The sequence below is a fragment of the Molossus molossus genome, unplaced genomic scaffold (assembly GCF_014108415.1).
Source record: "Molossus molossus isolate mMolMol1 unplaced genomic scaffold, mMolMol1.p scaffold_m16_p_5, whole genome shotgun sequence".
NCBI classification, from domain to species: Eukaryota; Metazoa; Chordata; class Mammalia; order Chiroptera; family Molossidae; genus Molossus; species Molossus molossus.
In genome coordinates this window covers 3139147-3161434 of record NW_023425388.1, presented here as the reverse complement: position 1 = coordinate 3161434, position 22288 = coordinate 3139147, and the positions used below count along the sequence as shown (strand labels likewise).

Below are 22288 nucleotides of genomic sequence, written 5' to 3'. Positions count from 1 at the left end.
ATCAGATTTGTAAAATAGACTGGGAGGTGTCTGTCCTGTGGGGTGATGGGGACAGGCACACTGGGTCCCATTCACTTGTTCTCATCCTTTCTCCCCACAAGGGGGCGCAATGAAACACAGTGTGCAAGCCCCTGCGGGACCAGGGACCAGGCAGCATCAGCGTCACCTGGGAGCCTGTTAGAAATGCAGGTGCCCCAGCCCCTGATGACTAGACTCTCTGGACTTGGGTCCTGAACCCTGTGATGTCACACGTTCTCCAGGTGATTATTTTAGGCACACTGAAGTCGGTGAGGCCTGCTCCGGACTGTCGGGGGTTCTTCCAAGTTTCCGTCTTCCCCCGAGGGAGTTGTCTGGGCTCCTGACTGATCTGATCTGTATGCTGGAAGCTTCTGCAAATAGAACGAGCCCTCGGGGCGAGAGATATCATAGACTTCTTGGTGAATGCTCCACCATGCTGGAGATGACCTCTGGCTGCCAGCCCTCGGTGTGTCCCCACCCTGGCCAAATGCCCCTCCTGGGATGCTGTAGCTTCTCATCCCGAGACAGGACAATCCCAGGACAGGCAGGCGGACGCCAGGAAAGCTGCAAGGCTGAGCATCCCTTCGTTAACACCTTCCACACCCATCCGTCCACGACCTTTCAAGGTCTCTGCAGCCCCTCCACAGCCGCGAGCCGATGCGGGGAGCCTCCTGGCATCCGGACGCCTCTGCTCAGCCGCCAGCTGGGCGCAGCTGCTCCCCTCGCCCCGGGGCGTTGGTTGTGCTTAATTAAAACAGTGGCATCAGCACTGCACCCGGCTACGGAGCTCTGGAGGATGGGACGCTGAGCCCTGTCACCAACCTCTCTGCTCTCCTTAGGAAAGCCACCCAGGAAATATGCCTCTCGTGCGTGCCTGCGTCCTCACCAAACATTCCTGTTGTGAGTCAATGGGCCCAGGGCGAAGGCCATTTCCTGTTCAAGGGCAGCCCTTCCGTTCCAGGGCCTGGTGAGAACCCCCTGGGACTTTCAGGACCCTCTGTCCCGCGGGGGTGTCAGCACATCCGTGGAGCTGCGGATCTAACCCCACCTCGCAGGCAGTGAGCCGAGATGTTTGCAGGGACACAAACACCAGGCTGGACGGGACCCTGGCCTACCAGTCCTCCCAGCGTCCCTGCGGGTCACAGGAGCTGATGGACACTACACTCTGCCCCAGAAAACATGCGTGCATGACGCACACCACATGCACATTTCGCGCACAATTTTAGGGGGTTCACAGGTCCTCTTCAAGCTTGTTCATGGATCTCATTCATTCGTTCATTCGACAGATATTTACTGATGTCCTGCCGTGACTCTGGCACTAACTGTGCTGGGCGCTGCGGGTTGCTGATGCAGGAGGTGCCTGCCCTGCAGAGTACAGCTAAGAACCTCGGGTCCGGTGGCCCACGACCCCCCCAGGATGAAGATGTGCTGCCCTCCGCAGGATGGCCATGGTGCTGCGCCCTCCCTCAAGCCGGGGCTGAGAAGGACTCCTGGTGGTTGGTCATGATGACTGGGGCTGGAATTCGGTGGGCGGACCGACCGCCAGGTGGCCCACAGTGCACAGGTTGGAGGACTGCCCACCCCAGGTGCCAGCAGCATCCCATGGCGAAACCAGCACATGACCAGAAGGTGACAACGCCACCAGACCAGGATCACACTCTGCAGAAGGAGGCTGAGAGTGAGCAGGCAAGGAGCCAGGGGGGACCAGGAACAAGGGCCCATGGGGGGACCAGGAACAAGGGCCCGCAAGGAAGGGTGACAGGAGCCGGCTTGCTCTGGGTTTCAGAAGTTCTGCTCTTCAAGTTTTACACGGTGTGGTTCTGAAGCTCAGAGTCCAGGCTGGATTCGGGCCCCTGGTGCAAGAATCTGCAGTGCCGGGGCCGGTGCCGGGGCCAGTGCGGGGCGGACTGGAGGTCTGCTGCCCACGGCGGTCAGGGGCACGAGGAGGCTGCGTGGTCATCCACCCAGGGGGCCCAAGTCAGAGCTGACGGAGCGAGGGGTGCCGGCGGGCTGGGTGAGCATGGCAGTTTGCCCCAACAAATTCCACCCCATCACACCCCCTACCAGTCAGCTGGAGTCCGGGGGTCACCCCAGAGGGCCTCTCCAAGCCCAGAACACAGTAAAAAGCAGAGATTTTCTGGGGAGATGGTCTCGGCGTTAGGCACCAACGATGCTGGCTGGGAATCGTCTTTCCAGCGACTGAGCTGACCCACAGAAGCTGTTTTTAAAATTCTTGCTGGTAAATGCCAGACCATTAAAGACTTAAAATAGGCACTTTGAACTTAAAAAAAAAAAATCCTCCCTCTGAAAATTGAATATTTAGAAAAACAAGAGAGTTTAAAAGCTCCATTATTCAGAGCAGCGTAAATGGAAAAGTCATTTCAAATAGAAGAGTTTTCTTTAGGGGTGGGGGGCTGTGGTCCTTCCCCCCTCGGGACCCAGGATAAACGAGGTCTGCCGGCTCCTTTCCGGTGGAAGAGAGAGGGCGAAGCAGGTGAGTTCTCACGGGCGCCGCGGTGCGCAGGGATTCTCCCGATGAACTGCGGCCCACTCACAGCTGAGATAATACTGCCACGACTCCGGGAGGTTCACAATGATCCCCAATTATGGCCCCCACAGAATTCCTAACCCATGTGCTGTCCCTTACAATTCCGTACAGTCAGACACATTTGCAAAAGGGACAGGGCCGCCCCTCTGAAAGGATCTGAGTGTGGGGCACTGGAGAAAAGTATGGGAAACTCTCACCCCAAAGGCCAGTTTGTCCCCGTGGTGAGACAGTGTTCATCTGAACAGCATAATCTGAACAAAGCGATGTATTACAAAAAGTATGTGAATGCCTGCTTCTTGTCCACAGCTCAAAGGCTGCAGAAGTACTGAGGGTACAAAGCGAGTGTCGCCCCTCTCCGACCGCCCCCCCGCCCCCATCATTCCACTTTCCCCAGAAGGACCATAATTTTGCAAACCAGGCCGGCCCCACAGTGAGCTGGCCGCTGGGCAGAGCAAACAAACCGGCTGCTTTCCTGTTACCAAAAGGGCCAAAATATACAGTAAGTCGGTCAATAAATATTTATCAAGTTCCTATGAAGTCCAAGAGTCACAGAAGTAAGCAAGATAATGTCCTTGTCCTCAAGGGCACTCTCAGCCCTGGGGAGACTCAACGGGAAAATGAAATTTAAAATAGCAGTGGACCGAGCTGCACGGGGCGGGGTGGGGGGGGCTCAGAGCAGAGGCTCCTGGTCCCGGGGCCCAGCTTGTGCTGGGTCTGTGTGGCCAGGTGGACAGGCCGGGACACCAGGGGTGCGGGGCCAGCGTGCAGGTCAGTGCAGAGCCGCGGAGGGACCAGGGCACCAACCAGCAAGACGGGAGCTCAGCGATGGTTCTTCTTCTCCAAGGGAGAGGATGTACCAGCATTTCTGGGAACATCCAGCCCCTATCCTCTGACTGAATGACTGGGTCAGCAGGACACCAGTTCCTGGGGTTCCGTCTATACTGAGGGCTTCTCCAGGGTCGGCCTGACTGAGGAAATGGGCCTTGGGGCCCTGGTGCACCCACATCCCCAAGGGCTGGCCCAGACCCCCTGGGAAATGAATCTAATGGTGCCGCCCTCAGGCCCTGGGCAGACTGGCACACAGGGGCCTGTCATGAAGGCAAGTAGGTGAGGCCCACAGGGGAGGCTGCGAGGACGGTTCTGTGGTCACAGCACTTCGTCCTCACCCTGTGACAGGTCTGAAGACCCCAGGCTCTGGGCGGTGTCCCTGCCGTGCGGTGCCGGGGCCTGGGCTGAGATGCGGTGCCCACGGAAGCAGGCTGGGGCCCTGCTCTTCCGGAGCCTTGGTCTGCGGGGCTCGGACACGCATTCCACCCTGGTGAGTCTTGGACACTTTGTGGTCCGTCCTTGAAACCCTAAGCCTGGATCTTTATGGGGGTTTCGAGAAGCTGGGTGGGCCCAGAGGCCTGTGGGATGTGCCGATGAGCCGGGCGGCTCCGTCCTGTCCTGGGGCTCACCGGCCCGAGGCTGGCGCTGCCACTCAGCTGCTCTGGGTCAGGACCTGGAAGCTCAACGTGCCACCGTGGCCCCAGACCAGCTCCCTTCTCCCAGGAAGGAGAGCCCGGTCCACGTGGGCGGCCAGGCCTTAACGAGTGAGACGTGGTGAAAATGCCATGACTCGGGATGAGTCATCCCTTTATTTCCCATAAACACGAACGTCAGTCGTTTGTTTCAATACAGGCATAATGGTCACGGCTCTGGAACGGGCCCTGTGGTTTGTGGCATCCAGGGCCCGAAGGCGTGATCTGGGGAGCACGTTCCTGGCCCCGCATATGCCACCCTGGCTCTCTTTTCCCCTGCGTCTCTGCTTGCAGGGTGTGCCGGCTGCGGGGTGTACAGGCCTGTGGGGTGTGCCGGCCTGCAGGGTGTGTGCCGGCCTACGGGGTGTGTGCCGGCCTGCGGGGTGTGCTGGCCTGCGGGGTGTACAGATCTGTGGGGTGTGCTGGCCTGCAGGGTGTGTGCCGGCCTGCGGGGTGTGCCGGCCTGTGGGGTGTACAGATCTGTGGGGTGTGCTGGCCTGCAGGGTGTGTGCCAGCCTGCGGTGTGTGCAGGCCTGCAGTGTGTACAGGCCTGCGGGGTGTACAGACCTGTGGGGTGTGCCGGCCTGCGGGGTGTGTGCCGGCCTGCGGTGTGCGCTGACCTGCGGGGTGCGCCAGCCTGCGGGGTGTGCACTGGCCTGCGGGGTGTGCACTGGCCTGCGGGGTGTGCCGGCCTGCGGTGTGCGTTGACCTGCGGGGTGCGCCAGCCTGCGGGGTGTGCACTGGCCTGCGGGGTGTGCCGGCCTGCGGTGTGCACCGGCATGCAGGGTGTGCGCCGGCCTGCGGGGTGTGTGCCGGCCTGTGGAGTGTGTGCCGGCCTGCGGGGTGTGCCGGCCTGCGGGTTGTGCCAGCCTGCGGGGTGTGCACTGGCCTGCGGTGTGTACTGGCCTGCGGCATTTCAAGCATCCTTGCTGTGGTCATAAGTTAACCCTGTGGGGACATGGGGCAGACTGGGGTTTAGAAGCACAGACGTTTTGGTTGGACTATGAGGGGGGCAGGAGTGTTGACGAGAAGGTCTGGGAATATCCTCCAGAGCTAGAAGAATCTGAGCTGGATTTCCAGAGGCGAAGGTCAGGCTGGGTGGGTGGTGGTGAGGGGCCGAGCAGAGGGAGTGAGAGAGGGGTGCCTGGAGCCCAGAAACAGGTGGGAAGAGGGAAGCAGATGCTGGGGTAACAGGTGTGTCATAGTCATAAATTCCTAACTGGGCAGTCGCACCGCTGTACCTTCTTTAGTGAAAGGTTTGAAGCCAACCCTGCCCACAGTTCTGGTGTCTGTGGTGAGCGCACCTTCGAGAGGCCAGAAGTAACAGTCCTCAAGGCTTAACCACCCGAGGGACCACGCCATCTCATCAACTCCTGCAGTCCAAACCCGCCTCGCTTGTCCCCCCCATGCGCTCCTCCTCCGGCCCTCCTTAATTCCACGTGCAGAAAAGAGACGCAAAACCTTCTCCACATTGAGATCTTTGTCCTGCAACTGTCGCCACTTCTGGCTTCAATAGACTCATACAAATCCCCTGCAGGTGTGGACGCTCCTTCCAGCGACACAGGGAGCAAGGAGCATTCACACCGAGCTGCTGTGAGCCCCCCCCCCCCCGCCGTGCCAGTGCCACACCCGCACGAACTCAGAGTCCTCACGGAGGATCGCTGCGTGGCAGTGACCATCCTCCTTCCCCACGGAGAAGCTAGGAACTTGCCAAAGTCTCAGTTAGCACACGGCAGCGGGATCGGCCCCGAGTCCCCGCTCTGGCCTGGCCGGAGAGGCGATGGACCAGTCCGCTCGGGCTGCCGTGCCAAGTGCCACATTCGGGCGGCGTGGACAACGGAGACGTCTCGTCTGCCGTCTGGAGGCTGGACGTCAAGATCCAGGTGCCGGCAGGTCTGGTTTCCTCCGAGGCCTCGCTCCTGGGCTGGCAGACGCCCCTCTGGGTGCTCATGGCCTTCCCTCTGCGCCGATGGTCCCTGGTGACTGCTCAGACCTCCTCTTCTTAGGACGCGAGTAGACAGGACTGAACCCAGTCTAATGGCCTCAGCTTAGTGACCTCCTTGAAGGCTACATCTCCAAACACAGTCCCGTTCTGAGAGCCGAGGGTAAGGGCTTCAGCCCATGAATCTGGGGACAGGGCAATTCGCCCAAAGGCGTGTGCAGCCGAGGAGGCCGTGAACACGGGGTGGGCGGCTGTGTTTCGGAGGGTCGCCACGGCAGCTGCGGGAAGGTGGACCACGGCTGTGGCCCTCGAGTTTGGCTGCCTGTCAGAATCACCAAAGGAGCTTTTGAAAGCCCAGTGTCCCTACTGTACCCCAGATCAATGAAGTTGACTGGCCAGGATGCAACCAGATGTCCGCAGCGGTGACCCTTCCAGGTGGTTCCGCTGGGCGGCCGAGCGAGGGCCACACCCTCAGAGGGAAGACCCCCTGGAAGTCAAGGCGCCGGACCGGGATGTAGATTCGGAAATGACACCTGTCCGGGCACCATAGCTGCTGAACCCAGAGGCAGGCCGCTCGGGCCACTGCTCAGAGGGGCCTGACCCTCAGTGCTGGGGCCAGGGTGGAAAAGGTCACTCCGCTCGACGCCTCCACTGGATGGATGGGACAGTAGAGTCCAGAGATGGATGGTGACTCTGCCATCAGAAATAAAACCTTGCTCGTGACATCTTAGGACATGAAGAGAGCCCCAGCTTCTCCCAGAGTGGGTGTCGGGGGGCGCTTCTCTCCAGGTACATTCCTGCAAGACCTGGCTCAGAGGATGCCCCTGTCCTCAGAGCCCCGCCTGTCAGGGGCTTCCAGCCCGGTCACCTCTAAAAAGGACCCTGGCTGACCAGTCCCGAGAGGCCCCAGCCCACAGGAAGCTCTGGGTGGTCCAGAGCGGCAGGCGTACTTCTCATCCCAACGGGACTTTCTTCACGGGGTCTGAGAACCGCCTGGTCCCTGGGTGCTCCTGAAGCGGCCAACTGACCCCACGGGGACGCGCCGCCGCTCGCTTCCAGCCGCAGCACAGACGCGCTCAGATCCGGCCTTCACGGACCTCCTCCAGCAGGAGACAGGACACCAGGTGCACACCTGAGCACATCACGCCTAGGGAGGTTCTGAGGGCGATGGACCCCGTTCTGACGATGAACACGCTCATTTCCTGTCCTGGGGTCTTCTCGTGTGAATTTATCTTTTAATCGATGGTGCCTTCCCCCTGAAGGTGTGTGCAGGGGTCTCGGCCACAGGCAGGGGTCGGGGGGTGACCTCTGTGAGGTGTCCTTTCCTCAAGCCCCGTGGGGGAGGAAGGAGTGAGCCTGTGGGATGAGAAGGCCACACAGGACTGTCCACCACGCGCTTTCTGAGCAGCCCCGGGCGGCAGGCGGGCTCTGCCTTCCCGTCTGTGATCTACTGGGGAGCCTGGGGGCGTGTGATGATGAACCACAAGGGGAGGCGTTTATTTGTGCTGTTACTGCGTAGGTCTCAATGGGATGTGGCCCTGTCCCCAAGGAGCTCAGTCTCAGGGCGATGAGAGTATCTGTGTGTCAGGTTTACGGGACCAGTCGCCAGGATGTCACCAAAGCGCTGCGGTCAAGGGAGCTGGCCAGGCGGCATGGGGGGGGGGGGGGTGAGGGGTGGGGAGGGCGGGAGGAGGGAGGAAGACAGAGGGCACTTCCACCCACCAGTGGTTTCAGCTCGACACAAGAACCCTGGGGACAGAGGGGCGGTCTGGCTGGCACTGACCCAACAGGGAGGTGGGGCTGGAGGGTGAAATTCCAGGGCCCCGAGCCCACGCACCACCTCCCGTTGGGTGTGCCCGCCCACGGAGCCCTGGAGGACGAGATTCTGGGGCTGAGTCACAGAACTGGCTCCACATCCATGCGGTGTGCTCACCCCTCCGTCCTCCCAGTGCGGCAAGTGGCCCTTCCCATCGGGTGGTCCCGAGGTCAGAGGAGACCGTCTCAAAAGGGGCCACAGAAGCCTGGACTTTGCTGAGAGCTATCACAGAGACTCAGAAGTTGGCCACGAAGCTGGAGACCAGCTCCTTAAGGGGCCCGGCCTGGGGCTCCCCTTGGTCAAGCACCAGCGTCCCCTCCCATGGCCCCTGAACCTGTAGCACAGTCTGGTGCTGGAAACTGGAAAGGTTTCTAGATGACAGTGGCCACCTAGGGTGGTCGGTCACCCACTCGGGAAGGAAGCCTCCCTGAGGAAGGGACCGCTGAGCACAGATTGGTGTCAACGAGGGGGAGGGGCTGCGGAGGGGCAGGTGCAGTCTAGCGGGCCTTGCAGACGACGAGATCTGTCTTAACCCGGGAGGCTGGGAACCCCTGGGCGGCCCTAAGCAGAGACCTGGTGTTGAAGACGGACCTCTGCCCGCGGAAGGGCTGGAAGACAGAGCCTGGAGCAGAGACCATCGGGAGAGAGGGCGTCCTTATGGGAGGGGCCAAGAAGCCCGTCCACCTCGGGGTTAGAACCCTCTTCCCCGTGGTCTCTGCACCCCGACTCCTCTGTGGTCAGCTCTCCAGAGGCCTTCCGGGGCCATGCACCTGCCCTGCGCTGACGCTGTCACGCTCTGTGGTTTCCTCCAGCACCAGCAGCCAGGACTGTGCTCCGCCCGCCCTGGTGCCCTCCTGGCCCGTGAGCTCTGGCCACCACTCTCAGGGACAGCAGCTGCTGCTGGAACACAGGCAGGCGGTGCCCCTCCGGGCCTCCTGGTGCCGTCCAAGCCTTTGACACGGTGTGCACGGTGTGGGAGGGGGCGAGACTGGGGTGTGGGGGGGTTCCTACTGGAGACCACGTCAGAGGAGGGCTGGTACTGAGGATTCGGACCGTGGGGACCTCCCCACAAGGGCCCCAGAACCCCCAGGTGACGCTGCAGACAGGAGCTGGGCACCCTGGCTTTGTCTCCTCTGCTGGGGCTGACTGTGGGGCTCATGCTCTTCGGGGGGCCCGGCCAACAGAGCAGAGGTGTCCAAGGCCCAAGGCTCTGGAACCTGAGGGGCACGTCAGGGTGGGCCCGTGGGGCAGGAGGGAAGGAGCCGCCTGTCCACGCTGGGGGCGGCTGCTGGGGAGACTGCCTTGGGAAGCCCCCTCCTGGGACACGCATGGCTGCTCTGAACACGAATCAGAGGCGAGCTCTGGCATGCTCGGGGCCGAGCATCCCGGTTTCTGCTGGCACGAGAACACAGGCCACGGAGCGCGGTGATGGGAACTGAGGGGCCACTGCGCCCACGTGCCGTGACAGGTCTGCTGTGGCGCATCGCACGGGCCTGCCAACCCGCTGCAGACACGCGGCTTGAAGCCTGGCGCGTCCGTTGCTCCGTGGGCCTGCCCGCCGCCTGCCTCTCCCGCCGGTGGACGGCCTGCAGACGGAGGCCCCGGTGCGCGTGTGCGGGGCGAGCGGCTGCTGGTCCCACTCAGCTGGGCCCGGAGTCGCGCCGGAGCGTCCAGAACCCCCTCCGCAAAGGCACGTTTTCTGAAAGGTCCAGAGAAGCACAGGGCCCGCGAAGCCGGTGACCTGGCGCCAAGCTGCTCCCTCACCAGACACGAAAGCCTTCCTTCGGGCACAAGGCTGGCGGTGGGGGCGCGGTGGGGGCGCGGTGGGGCGCACTGTCTGCTCCCTGTTGTTTCTGCATATGCAGATGAGGCCGGTGGAGTGACCGCCCCCACCACGGGGCTTGAGGTCCTGCTCCCAACCTTCACCTGGAGTCGCTGCCTAGTCTCTGGTCCGGGAGACATTCACCACGCCACTCCCACCCCAGGCTGCGGCCCCTGGGAAAGCAGGGTGTCCCAAGTTTGTCAGAGAAAGTTGAGCACCACGGACGTGCAGATGGGCCGTTACTGGGCGTGGCTCCGTCTTCCTGGCAGAGGCGGGGAGGAGCGTCCAGGACAGCGGCACGTCCTCAGGCTGGCACTGAGCAGGACAAGCTCTGCCCACTGTCGGGGCGAGAAGGATGGAAGACTGGGGGTGCCCGCTATGCCAGGGGCTTGGGCATTGAGGAGGTACAGCGAGGTGCTGGGAGGAGCCCCACGAGGGCTGCAGCCACGGATCCTGGCACAGCGTGGCCCCGAGGCTGTTCTGAAACAGGACAAGAAGGTCCGGCCAGGGAGTCCGGGGGCTGCCTTGAGACGCCACTCGCTCCCAGACCCTCCACATTCTCGGCTCCAAAGCACAGGGCTGTTCCCCCAGATCCCAGCTTCATCCAGGGCCCTGCGGGCACCTCCGCGTGCTCCCTCCCCTTCGGGCCTTCCTGCTTCCTAGCGCGGCCTGCAATGCAGCCGGGTGCTGGGGAGCAGTGACGGGAACCCGTGAGGGGATCCAGGGGCCCGGGCAGCACAGGACGGGACGGGGGGTGGCGTTGTGCCACGCCGAGCGAAACCACTTCCTGCATGACACACGGCAGATGAATGTGGCTTTCTGCCACCCGGGTCAGTCGGGAGGAGCTGGTCCAGAGATCTGCCCACTTTAAAACCACGACGGGCTGAGTCGAAGGAAGAGGTGCTTCCTCTCGGGCTTGCGACATCCCAGATGTGGAAGCAGCAGCTGTGGCCTCTGCCAGAACCTTGCAGTGACTCCTGCCTGCCTGCCGGCTGCACCGTGACCTCCCCCTGCAGGGTCACCACGCTCCGGACACAGGCGGCACCTGTAAATCGCCGTGTCCGTCTCTTCCTCACATCAAACGGCAGCTGACGGCTGCCGCTCACTTTCTACAAACTAACCTGACGTTCTGGGGGCTCGAGGTCTAGCGTTTGCAGGGACCTGGACCGTTTTCCATTTAAGAGCAGATCCTTCCCGGGAGGCCACGCAGACCTTCCGTGTGGTGACCACACTCCAGGAACCTTCCAGAAGCCCGGTTTTAGGTGTCGGGACCCTTCTAGCAGAGAACTCCGCTGAAGCGTGATACTCCGATGGCCTGGGCCTCACTGTGTGTCCTTACCCTGCCGGTCCCCAGATCACACACTTTGAGGAAGGGGCTATTGTGTCTGTGCATTTTGGGGGGACTCCTGGCATTCAATGTAGTTTCCATAAAAATTCTCTTGGGAATGTTTGGAACTAAAAGAAATAACTAGGACTGACTCATCATTTTTGCTGGAAGAAAAAAGTGAATTTTCCCCTTCTCTCAGAATGACTTCCACTCTGCCAGGTCGCAGGGCTGTGATTTGTTAGGCCCATTCCCCAAGTGACATCGGGGCTGGTGGGGGGGGTGCTTCGGCAACCCGTGCTGGAGGGGAGACCTGCTCAGACCGTGGCGAGGCCCTGGCATCCTGGGCCCAGGTGAGGGGGAGGCTCCAGGGGCAGTCCTGCCCAGCGCACACTGCTCTCGGGAAGCCCACGTTGGAAGGGAAGAGGGAAGAGCGGAGACGGGGTCTCCTCTCCACGGGTGATGTATGTGCTAAGCGCCAAGCCCCAGAACCTGTGCTCTGTCCCGTCGTCGGCCCCTCGACCTCCCTCCACAGGCATCGCGGCACCGACCTGCGGGCCAGGCTGCCACAGGTACCAGTATGAACAGCACGGACCTGGTTTCATAGTAAGAAACAGGAATGTGGGCCATTTCCAAGGGCCGCCCCAGCGGCTCCGAGGTCTTCCCTAAGCTGGTGTCGCTAGGTGTTCCCCCTGCCATCTCAGGGGCGTGGAGAGGCCAGGCCCCACTGGCTGCGGGAGTCGGGGTCTCTGGTCCCCTTCGGAAGCAGCCTGGAGGCTAGTTTCTGTTGCACCTGTAGAGGTGTGACACTAACTCGACAAGGACGGTCCCTGGCTCGGCCCACTCCCGCCTGCCCTGTGGGGCTCTGCTCTGCAGGGCAGACAGCGCCCAGAGCCGCTCGGGCCTGCAAGGAGGGCACCCTCACGCCCTCTTCCTGTCTGTGTGCCCTGGAGCAAGGCCACCCGGCACCCATGGCCACTGCGCCCCAGACCGACCACACCAAGTATGAGAGTCATTGATTTAATGACCAATTAGTTGCTAAACATAGAGCTAAAAATAAACACACTGGTCTTGTCCTGGCCCGTTTGGCTCAGCGGTTGGAGCACTGGTCCGCGGACCAGAGTCTCGGGTTTGATTCCGGCCAAGGGCACGTACCTCGGTTATGGTTCAGTCCCCGGCCCTGGTTGGGGTCCTGCAGGAGGAAACCAGTCGATGGGTCTCTCTCACATTGGTTTCTCTCCCCCCCGCCCCCGCCTCCCACCCTATCTGATAATAAATGAAAAATGTCCTTGGGTGAGGATTAAAATATATAAATAAAAACACTGACCTCTTCAGCCCTGGCTGGCCTTGCTCAGTGGTCAGAGCATCGGCCCGCAGACCAATGAGCTGCAGGTTCCATTCCACTCAAGGGCACGTACCTCAGTTGCGGTTCATCCCCAGCCCTGGTCGGGTCGTACAGGAGGCAGCCAATCGGTGTGTCTCTCTCACATCAATGTTTCTCTCTCTCCCCCCTTCCCTCCTACTCTGATAATAAACGGAAAAATGTCCTCGGGTGAGGATTTAAAAAACAAAACAAAACACCGACATCTTTAAACTCTCGGGCCAGCCCTGGCTGGTGTGGCTCAGTTGGCTAAGCATAGTCCAAAGGTCACTGGTTCGATTCCCCAGTGGGGGGCATGCAGGAGACAGCTGATCGGTTTCTCTCTCACACTGATGTTTCTCTCTCTCAAAAAATCAATAAAAAGAAAACATATTTAAAAAAAAAATTTTTTGAAAAAATAAAAATAATAAACAAAATAAACGCTGGAGCCAAAGGAGAGACCCAGTATCCCTTCACTAATTTAATTAGAAGATGCTTCCTCTCCCTTTTATTCAACTTTTGTCAGATTCTCTGATGACATGACTAAAGCTGTTTAACTAGGCCAAATTGCAAAGTACGAAGAATACGACCAAGTTAAAAATATAAAGCTAAGGTTCTGGGACATGTCCATGCTGTAGGTGACGCTACGCACGTATGAATGGTTAGGTTCCCTCGGTGGAGTGGCTGAACAACCCCAGTGGCCGCCAACAGGCCACCTTCCTGGCCATGAGCAGCACGGTGAACCTTCACCACGGCGGCTGGGGAGGCCAGGGTTCCTCGGCCTGCACAGTGGTGACGTCTGGGGCCACAGGAGTGTGTGTGGAGGGGACTGTCCCGAGTACTGCGGTGGAGCATCCCCTCAGGTCCCTCCCAGCAGATGCCTGCGGCCTTCCTGTCTGGTGAGAGGCCCTGGCTCCACGGACACCCTAGTCCCACGTGAGGGGAACCAGGAGAGGGGAAGGGCTGTTTCTTGGGGACCTGTGGTCGCTTCACAAAGCCAGGCCTAGCGGAATGGCCCCGAGGGCATCATTAGGCATTGAATGGAGCATTAGAGTTGTACCCACCTTGACAACTGTACCCTTTCCAGCCAAACTCAAGGCTGGAGGACATGCTGGCTCAGACAGGTGAAGGAGTCCTGGGCACGAGTAGGGGCTAGGGCCTCGATCAGCCTGCACGAGGGGTGGGGTGGGGGCCGGGCTCGCGCTCTGTCCACCTCTGGGCCTCTGCGTGACCTCTATCCAGAACAGTCACCTCCCTGCCCAGCTTCACAGGCTCCTGCTCACCCTGCGGGTCTCAGCTTCACTATCCCCTTCTCCGGGCCGCTCTCTGCCGCCTCCCTGCCCCCGCCCCCGCGCTGGACAGCCACTCTGCTGCCTGGCATCCACTGCTCCTCGCTAAGGACGGGCTCCTTACCTCCCATGCACACCAGACACGCTGGTCCACACTGGGTGTCCTGCTGGGTCCTCACCAGAACATGACCTCCGTGAGGACAGGGACCCTCTCTACTGACTGAGCAGCACGCCCACCCCGGACCCGACGGGGCGCCCACACCTGTGGATCGCCCGAATGTTTGCTGTGTTGAAGGAAGTCACGCTTCCACTGAGTGGCAGGGGGGCCAGTAAGCGAGGTGCACGAACGGAGTCAAGCCACAGGCACAGCAGCCAGCAGCGTCACGGACGTGGGCGCCGGCTTCTCTCTGCAAAGGCGACGAGACTGGAGTGTGCGAGGCGGAGACCATGGTGCGCGACACTATGGAAGGGGGAGTGCCCATCTTCACCCACGTATTTTTGGGGTATGCAACAGACCCTTATTATGATGCATCTTTCGGAGAAATGTTTGTACCCTGAGTCCAAGCACACACCTGTCAGTGGATCGGTAACATAGCAAAAGCCCGCTGAGACAGTTGAACACTAAGCTGGGTGGCAGTCCTGTTGTTCAGAACGAGGATGCTAAGGGGCCACAGTTTACATATTGACCAGGGAGGGCAGGGAGCGGGTGGGGAGGGCCGTCCAAAGACTCAGTGAGGGCCTCAGGGGTCTGCGTTGCAGAGAGCACGCCCCGTCTGTTTGGGTCCCTGTCACCACTGCCAGGTTCCAACATCAAGAACACAGAGACATTCCATCTAACTTTTATATGAAGAATTTAATCATCTATACATGGAACTAATCCAAAAATTGAATTACATTGTTAAAGCCGCAGGTTTGTATATTTATATATTTTACATTCGTATCCATTAAAATACTGAAGCACTGATGGACACGGAGGAGCAGTCCCCTCGGCGCCACGCGAGTGGGGCAGGGTCTCGGGGGGAGACGTGAAAACGGGTTTCCGGGCTATCGGCAACGGCGTTTCTATTGACAGATTCCAACTAGGGTTTGAAAGACACACCTGGCTTCGGCTACACCTCTAACACATACATGGACCATGAGCTCCGTTTCACATGAATCTGTAAAATTCCACAGTCTAGTTAAAAAATGTAAACATTGGAAATTAATTGCAGGGAGACTTCTATACATTCTTTCTTGTCAAGAAAATTACTTGTTCAAAATATGTCATTCCATGAAAAGTAACTGGAAGAAAACTCCATGTAACAGAGACGAAGAAAAGATTGTATATATGTTGTTGCTCATAAAAACCTCGATGGTATTGTCTACTGATTTATGGTATGAAACACGCAAGGTTTAAAACCCAAAACAGAAACACCAACTCAACCAGATAAATCTGAGACCGAGCAAAAACACAGGTGCTCTCCCATGTGGCTACAAGGTCGCTGTGCAAAATACAATTAATGCAATGTGATTAGCACGTCATACAAGGTAATAACTTCTGCCGTGGGAGGAACTCATTTCTTAGGTACAGGATGTATTATTACATGCTCACAAGGTACATCTGAAACACACAGACAAGCACAACCCCTTCTGTTTAATCGGGCTACACGTCTTGAAGCAGACAGACTGAGCTCCCCTGTACTGCTACATTAGCGGAAAACCCAAACTACACAATTGAGCTGCTAACACTGGGCAAAATGAAAAATACATCAAGTCTCAGATTTACGGACATTTGGAACATTTTTAATAGCACATGCAGCATTCCTTGATAGTGGGTCTTTTTGCAAAACCAAAATAGCAAAGAAGTAATTTATTATCTATTTTATTAAAAGGCTAAAATATATCTTTAAAAATATTTTTAAAACTATTGAAAGCACCTGTGCAAAGGTGGGGGCAGTCAAATTGAATCAGTAGGAAAGCCACAAAAGGACCCACTACCCTGTGTTGTTGTTTTTTTTTGTAATTTTTGCTTCTATCTCTGCAAGTAATAACTCAACATTGCCGTCACATGCAACTAAGGTAAAATGAGGTAAACTGCTCTGCAGTGAGTTCTTCTACTCAGAAGGCAGTAGGTGATCATGCTGGAAGTCACATGATCAAGGCTGCATCTCCCATCATCCCTCTGGGCAGTGATATGGGATAGTGGGTCTCTTTGAGGACTTTCAAGCCTGAGGGGGGGATGGACAACATATGATTCCTAGAAAAAGGAGGAAAACAACACATAAGCAAAACAAAACAATGAGCAAAATTCAAGCTAGGAAAATGAGGCATGTAAACAGCATGGTGCCAAAATGATTTAAAAAAAAGGAAAAGGGGGTGGGGAAGGGGGCGGGGAGGGAGGAACATGCTACAGAAGGAATGAAATAAACAAAAACAAAAACAACCCCACGAGATACGGTCTTGCACTACAGAAGGTCTTCAAAGAGACTGTGAAGGCAGCGGGGTCCAGCTGCGCGCTGAACAAAGCTCGCAGAGTCAGAGCAATGCTGCATGTTCACCGAGACACCAGGGGGCCGCGGAGCCGCCGGCACTTACATTGCTGGCTGGGGTCCGTGTCTGTGGTCAGCTTCACGTAATTGGATGGAAAGAGCCCCACTTGTCCGTTGACCTCTCCTTTCCACCAGTCGGGGTCCTCCTTGTTGAGGACGTTGATGATCTGGCCCTTGCCGAAGGCCAGCTCGTCGTCGTTCTGGGCGGTGTAATCGTACATCCCGATCACCTGGCACACTGCGGGGGACGGGCGGGTGAGCGCCGTGCTGTGCACGGCACACGGAACGGCAACTGGGGGCCCAGATACTCTCACATTATTTCTGTCCTTCCCGAAGACGGTAAGTTAAGCAGAGGCACTCTGATGGGCTTTGTGCAGTGTCAGGGTGATAAAGGAAGAGGAAGGTTCGAAACCAAGACACAGGCAAACACCTCACACTAACACTTGGTGTTTGTAACGCCCTCCTCTCCCCGTGCTCGTCGGCAGAGCAGCGGCAGCGATGGCCCGAGCTCGCGGGTCACTTCTACTGGAGCAGCGGCCGGCCTTTCACAGGCCGACCTGACGGCCTGGCCCGCCGCAGGGTCAGCGGTGTCTCATGGGCCCCGCTGCCGCTCTTTTCGGGTTTTGTTTGTTTAGGGTGGAAGGTGGTGATCATTTGACCTCCCCAAATTCCAAATCTTAGTGTAAAGAAAAATCAAGTGTTCTATTCTGCTGTATCTTTGTGTCTCAAAATTTTGTCTTGAAAGAAATTTCCACATTCAAGACTAAGTTTTCTTGTCTCGTTTCTAGAGGTTACTGTTTTCATTCTCCGGCATTTTTACACTTCGGGCTAGTCTGCATAGCTAGGTGGTACCCCAATTAATCTTTCATCACCAACTTGTATGTAGGTTTAGGTTTTTCAACCAAGCTGATGAAGGGGCCAGGCCAGGCCTCCCCAGGAAGAGGGCACCCAGCTGGCACCTCTCTGCCCACACAAAGCCACAGCTCAAGAGGCCCAGCTGGGGTCGGGAATCAGTCACATTTGCCAACCCTTCATTCCTTGCACAGGCTACCAAGTTCTCATCTTGTTTACTGCGGATACATAGCACACACTTAACCACAGGTGCTGGAATGACAATTCTGCATTTTCCACAAATGCCCCCTAAGAATTGGTGGCTTAAAGACCTAAAGCAGGATTTTGCTCACCTCACTCATCTCAAATGTTACTAAAGCACCTACTTTGGTCTCTTCAATCAGAAAACAGCCCACCGCTCAGCTGCAGCCCTCTGTCCTTCTAGTCCTTTGGGGGAGTGTGCAACATCCTGCCCAGTGAGCAAAGCTCTGTTCACAGGGAGTATCCCTGGGAGTTATTTTAGTCTCAGCGGCCAGCACGCCACAACCAGCACCCCGAGGCCTCTGGCTCAATCTCCGGATGCATGCAGACCCCAGCCACTTATTTTTAGAAGTCCCCTCGCCTCCCTGCCCATACCCAAATGTAAACAGCTGGAAGATAACCAGGAAAAGAATCTGGCCAGGACGCCATGGCGTCACAACCCTGCTGGGGAGACCGTTCCAACAAGGGCCTGTTGTACCCAGCGCGGCGAAGCTGCTCAGATATTCAGTGCTTCTAAAAAACATACTCCACATCACATCAGTTGGGTACAAGAAGCCCCAACAGCCAACGTGAACAACAGCCTGAGCTACTTCACCAGAAGACGGAGTGGAAAATCTAGCATGACACGCAGGCTGTTCTGCAAGTAAGGACAGCGGACCACTCACCTGCCGGGAATGCCGTGGGCTTAGGTGGCTCTGTTGGAGTGATTTTGCTTGTCCCAGGGCTTAAAAGTTTTACATAATTCGCAGGGAACCAGCCTATCTGGCGCTTTTTCCCACGTGCCTAATAAAAAAATAAAATAACTGCATCAAAATGTGCAAAAGGTTCGCGTTCCTTCATGACACAGTCTGCTCGGTAATGGGGCACTTACACCATGTCTCCATTAACAGTACAACCCACAGGTCACCATACTGCAAACCAAAAACACAAGCAAAATTCCAACTGTGGTAGCAAGCCCCTGGGCAGCAGAGCCTGAGAAGTCCGTGCACGGGCCGGACAGCCTGGGTCACATTCGGAGGACAAAGTAGTGCACACAGGATACAAAACCGCTCGCGTCACATCCGTTCGCAGCTGTCACTATTGCACGAGTATGGCTGAGCCCTGGCCGGGTAGCTCAGTCTGTTACAGCGTTGTCCCGCTACGCCCAGGTTGCAGGTTTGATCCCAGGTCAGGGCACATGTAACATTCAACCAATGAATGCATAGACAAATGGAACAACAAATCTATACTTCTCTCTCGCTCTCTCCTTTCCTCTCTCTCAAATCAATAAATTAGAAAGAAAAATCTTTAAAAAATAAATTATAAAAAGATATGGCTACTGTCAACATTATATGTGGATTTTAGGAGTAATAATAATAGCACTAACACTTATTGGGCGCTTTTATAAGCTAGGGCCGTGCCGAGCACCTTAAATGCACTTGTATCTGCACCACAAATCCAGAAGGATAACAGTGACTGTCCCCACTCCCCACACAGTGAAGCTCAGAAGGGAACCGGCAGTCCCAAGCTTACAGGCTGGCTAATGGGAAGCCAAGACTCACACTCACATTTGCACCCTTCTTATGGACAAGAGACAACATAAATACAAGACACTTACACGAAGTATGCATAAGGAGTCAACTTGACATTGTTTTAAAAGACCAGCAGGCCTACGTGGTGGCCACAGCCACACTTTTCAAGGCCATTCCTTTTCCTTCACTTCCATCTAATTCAACGGCAGACCCGGCTGCGAGTGTTTACAAGTGCTATTTGGAAAGGGAGAGCATGTGGCCCGGAGGAATTTACAATGAAGTTGGTGAGCCAAGATCTGCGATCCTGACACTTTTCTAGGAGATGAAGAGACTAGTTGGGGATCGGGGAAGTGCTCTGATTGCCCTTCTGCATTCCGCCAGAAACAGAGACTAAAAGAATTCGCGTACGCACGCGTGCACACACACACATGCACGCATGTACACACGCATGCACGCACACACACGCATGCATGCACGCACACACACATGCACACACACACACACATGCACACACAGGGACTAAAACTCCTATGAGGTACAGATGTGGCTTTGAAGACACAGAACCCTGCCCTTGGACCTTGTAACACCACCGACAGAAAGCTCCGCTTCTAAAATGCCAGGACCCCTAAGGATGACTCCATGCAGGGGTCCCTCATGGTGAATTCTCACAGTTTCAACACTCGCTATCTGACGCAGGAGTCCAGTAGATTTGGACACATTATCAGGAGAACCCTTAACTTTCAAAGCTCTGCTACTGGCTGTCGGACACCAGGAACCAACAGGTTCAGATAATACAGAATCTGTCTCACTATCCAAACACAGGATTAGTTTGCAATATAAGTGTCCCTTTCTGATTTTGCATATTCAAATCTGGACAGAGGATTCCCAACAAAAGAAAAGATGCTCACCTGCAGCTCGCCTTCCCACCATCCACCTGGGTTCTTTTTTCGGATCAAAATCAGCTGGCCAGGGGCCAGGGTAAGCTGCTCTGGACCGGTGGCCGTGTAGGAGGCAATAACCTGGGCGATTTCTGAAAAACAAGATGGCAATCGTGGTGTCCTGTTACAGTAGGAGACACAGCCACCTCCCAGGCTCACAGGTTCACACCATCAAAGCCAATCTACAGGGCTTGTTTTCTACTAAATGAGGACGGCTCAGTCAGTCACCCCCATTCCACAACATCACAAATGCAGCATCCAAGGCCCCAGCCTGCTCTCGGGCCTCACCTCTCAGAACTTACCAACTTCCCTCCGCCGACTGCCCCCCATTACCACACCTTCTGCCCCGCCCCTCCCCCACTGCACCAATGCCAACAGCTGGGCCTCATTCATCCCCACCTGCCCTCTGCCCCCGCGTGCTCAGCACAGCCCACTCACGGACAGTTAAGTGAGTAAAGGAACACATGTGAAGCTCCCACCCACCAACGCAGGAGGCAGAGCAATTCTGCTTCCTTCAGAAGCCACGGGCCAGGACACCTGCTCAGTTACATTGCAGCTTTAGACTCTCACCCCACCCACGAGGCCCGTCTCTGTGCAGCTCACATTTTGAGGGTGATCCCTGAATATTAGGCAGGAATCCTATCAAGGCAAGTTTACTACTTTTTATTTTGAGTTAAAGGAGAAACCTGGAGTAAAGGTGGGAATTTTATGCAAAAACAATTCAGCACAGAAAACACGTAAATAAATAGTCCTGTACTTTTCCTCAATGAGAAAATGTCATGGGAAGAATCCCAGCAGCACCACAGACGGGGCTCCACTAAGACAGGCCAAGCAGGAGGAGACAAAACCCTTCCCTGGCTGAATTTTGGTGCATCTACAACTGTGTTCTGAGCTTCTAGAAGCTACACAGGACGTACTGTTCTAACCCTCTACGCTCACTCCCTGGCCATCATAACCCAGGAAGGGAGGAGGGAGGAAGGGGTCAAGAAAGAGAAGAGGTGCAAAGGCCCCGACCTGTGACAGTTCTCTCCGCCTCTAGAGGCACACAGCAGTCTGTGACTCTGGTCTGCAGGCAGCTGGCCACCACGCCAGGAGCGCCAGGCTGTTGGGGTGCAGGCCTGGCCCCTCCAGAAGCTTCGGGGAGCTCAGGGGAAGTGGGAGAGAGCTCAGCTTACACACACGCTAGCTCGGCCAGCGCCCTAGCTGGAGATCTGTGCTGGCCGTGCAAATTCCCCCGAGCACACCAAGGGCAGGCTCTAGAATCCAAGTTTCCGGTCTGAACAAAGTCAGGTCAGCAACCCACTCGGCCTCGGATGTCCCTGCTCCTCAAAGGGTCTGCACAGCAGCAACCTGCCTCAACCTTCCTTTCTGTCTTTTGTGTCCCTGAGCAGCTCACTGGTTTCAGTGCAAAGTGAAGCCCATCTGGACCCCGTGGAATGACAACTCAAAATGCAGACTATTCCAGTTAAAGCAGAGATCTGAGCCAGGGCTCCAATACCCGAGTCTGACGGAAGCCCTACAACAGCCTGAACCCTGCTCTTCCTCGCCAGTGAAGCCCTTCGAGCTGAGCACCACACAGACACACAGACCCTCTCTTGGCACAGCGGGGACCCTTCAACCTGGAACCCTCAGGGTGAGAGCGCGAAGTGCTCCAGTGACCTAGATGAGGACGACGGGCCATACACATCACAAGATTTCACGTCTCCTTCCTCCTCCTCTCACTCATGCGTCTATGAACAGAACGTGTGATTCTGCTGAAATAAACCAGAACGCTTTAAATTCGGAGGGATGACTATAGTATGCCTGAGGAACACCAGCCAGTGGCCTCTAAATTAACGGGATCTACGTTCTGATCAGACTTGTTCCTTTTCTGCTCCCCACCATTTGTGGCCGGGGACCGAGGGTGCCGCCAGGAAAGGGCTTCCTGACCCCCACAAGAGGGTGACCACGCAGCAGCTGGCCCCGAGGCTCACAGCTGCCCACCATCTTGCCGGAACCCTGCTTCTCGACCAGGAGAACAAGCTGTCTGGTGACGTGCCGTCCCCACGTGGGAAGCGACAGCCACATTCCATAGCCCTGACTAGTGGATTCCAAGGAAAGGAACAGCTCCGACCACTCCTAGGAAAGATTCGTGTGTCTTTCTTTTTAGGCTCCTGGCCCTAATAAAAAAAATTGGGAGCAACTATAAATCACATTCAAAACATTTAAAAAGAAGCATCAGGGTTTGTAACTTACCAGGTTTTTTTCCTAAACTCCCTGTTTTCCCAGCAGTTCCAGAGCCCTTAAAACAGAGCAAAAGGTCTCATTTGCATACTGCAGAGTTTTGGTCATGCAACTTACAAAACGATTAATGGTGACACAAACCCCTGAGCCCCTGCCCCCCTTCCCTCCTGGGAAACACAGTAGCCCTGGATCTCCTGATGGGAGGACGTGCATCGGGAGAACACGGGACAAGGCAGCACTTCCAAACACACAGCTTCACCCTCTTCTCTGAGAAAAAGGAGCAAAGCAGGTGGCCCAGTGGGATCGAATCCCAGGGGCTCAGGAGGACAGTGTGCACAGGCACGGCCTGTCCCCGGC

At 56.8% G+C, this 22288-nt stretch overlaps 1 protein-coding gene across 4 annotated transcripts in view; it reads right to left on the bottom strand.

Moving 5' to 3' along the window:
• Nucleotides 1–22288, bottom strand: part of ITSN1 (intersectin 1) — a 194583-nt gene that overhangs the window by 28699 nt on the left and 143596 nt on the right. The window contains exons 25-29 of one of the 4 annotated variants that reach the window (XM_036242923.1): nt 21944–21989; nt 19679–19800; nt 17925–18042; nt 16214–16405; nt 14543–14796 (exon numbers count right to left, since the gene is read on the bottom strand). In XM_036242923.1, coding sequence (XP_036098816.1) covers nt 14702–14796; nt 16214–16405; nt 17925–18042; nt 19679–19800; nt 21944–21989 — 573 coding nt within the window. In that variant the 3' untranslated portion in view covers nt 14543–14701. Of the gene's footprint in view, nt 1–14542; nt 14797–15404; nt 15876–16213; nt 16406–17924; nt 18043–19678; nt 19801–21943; nt 21990–22288 lie in introns of those variants that run through there. The other 3 variants (XM_036242924.1, XM_036242922.1, XM_036242925.1) reach the window with 3 other exon arrangements.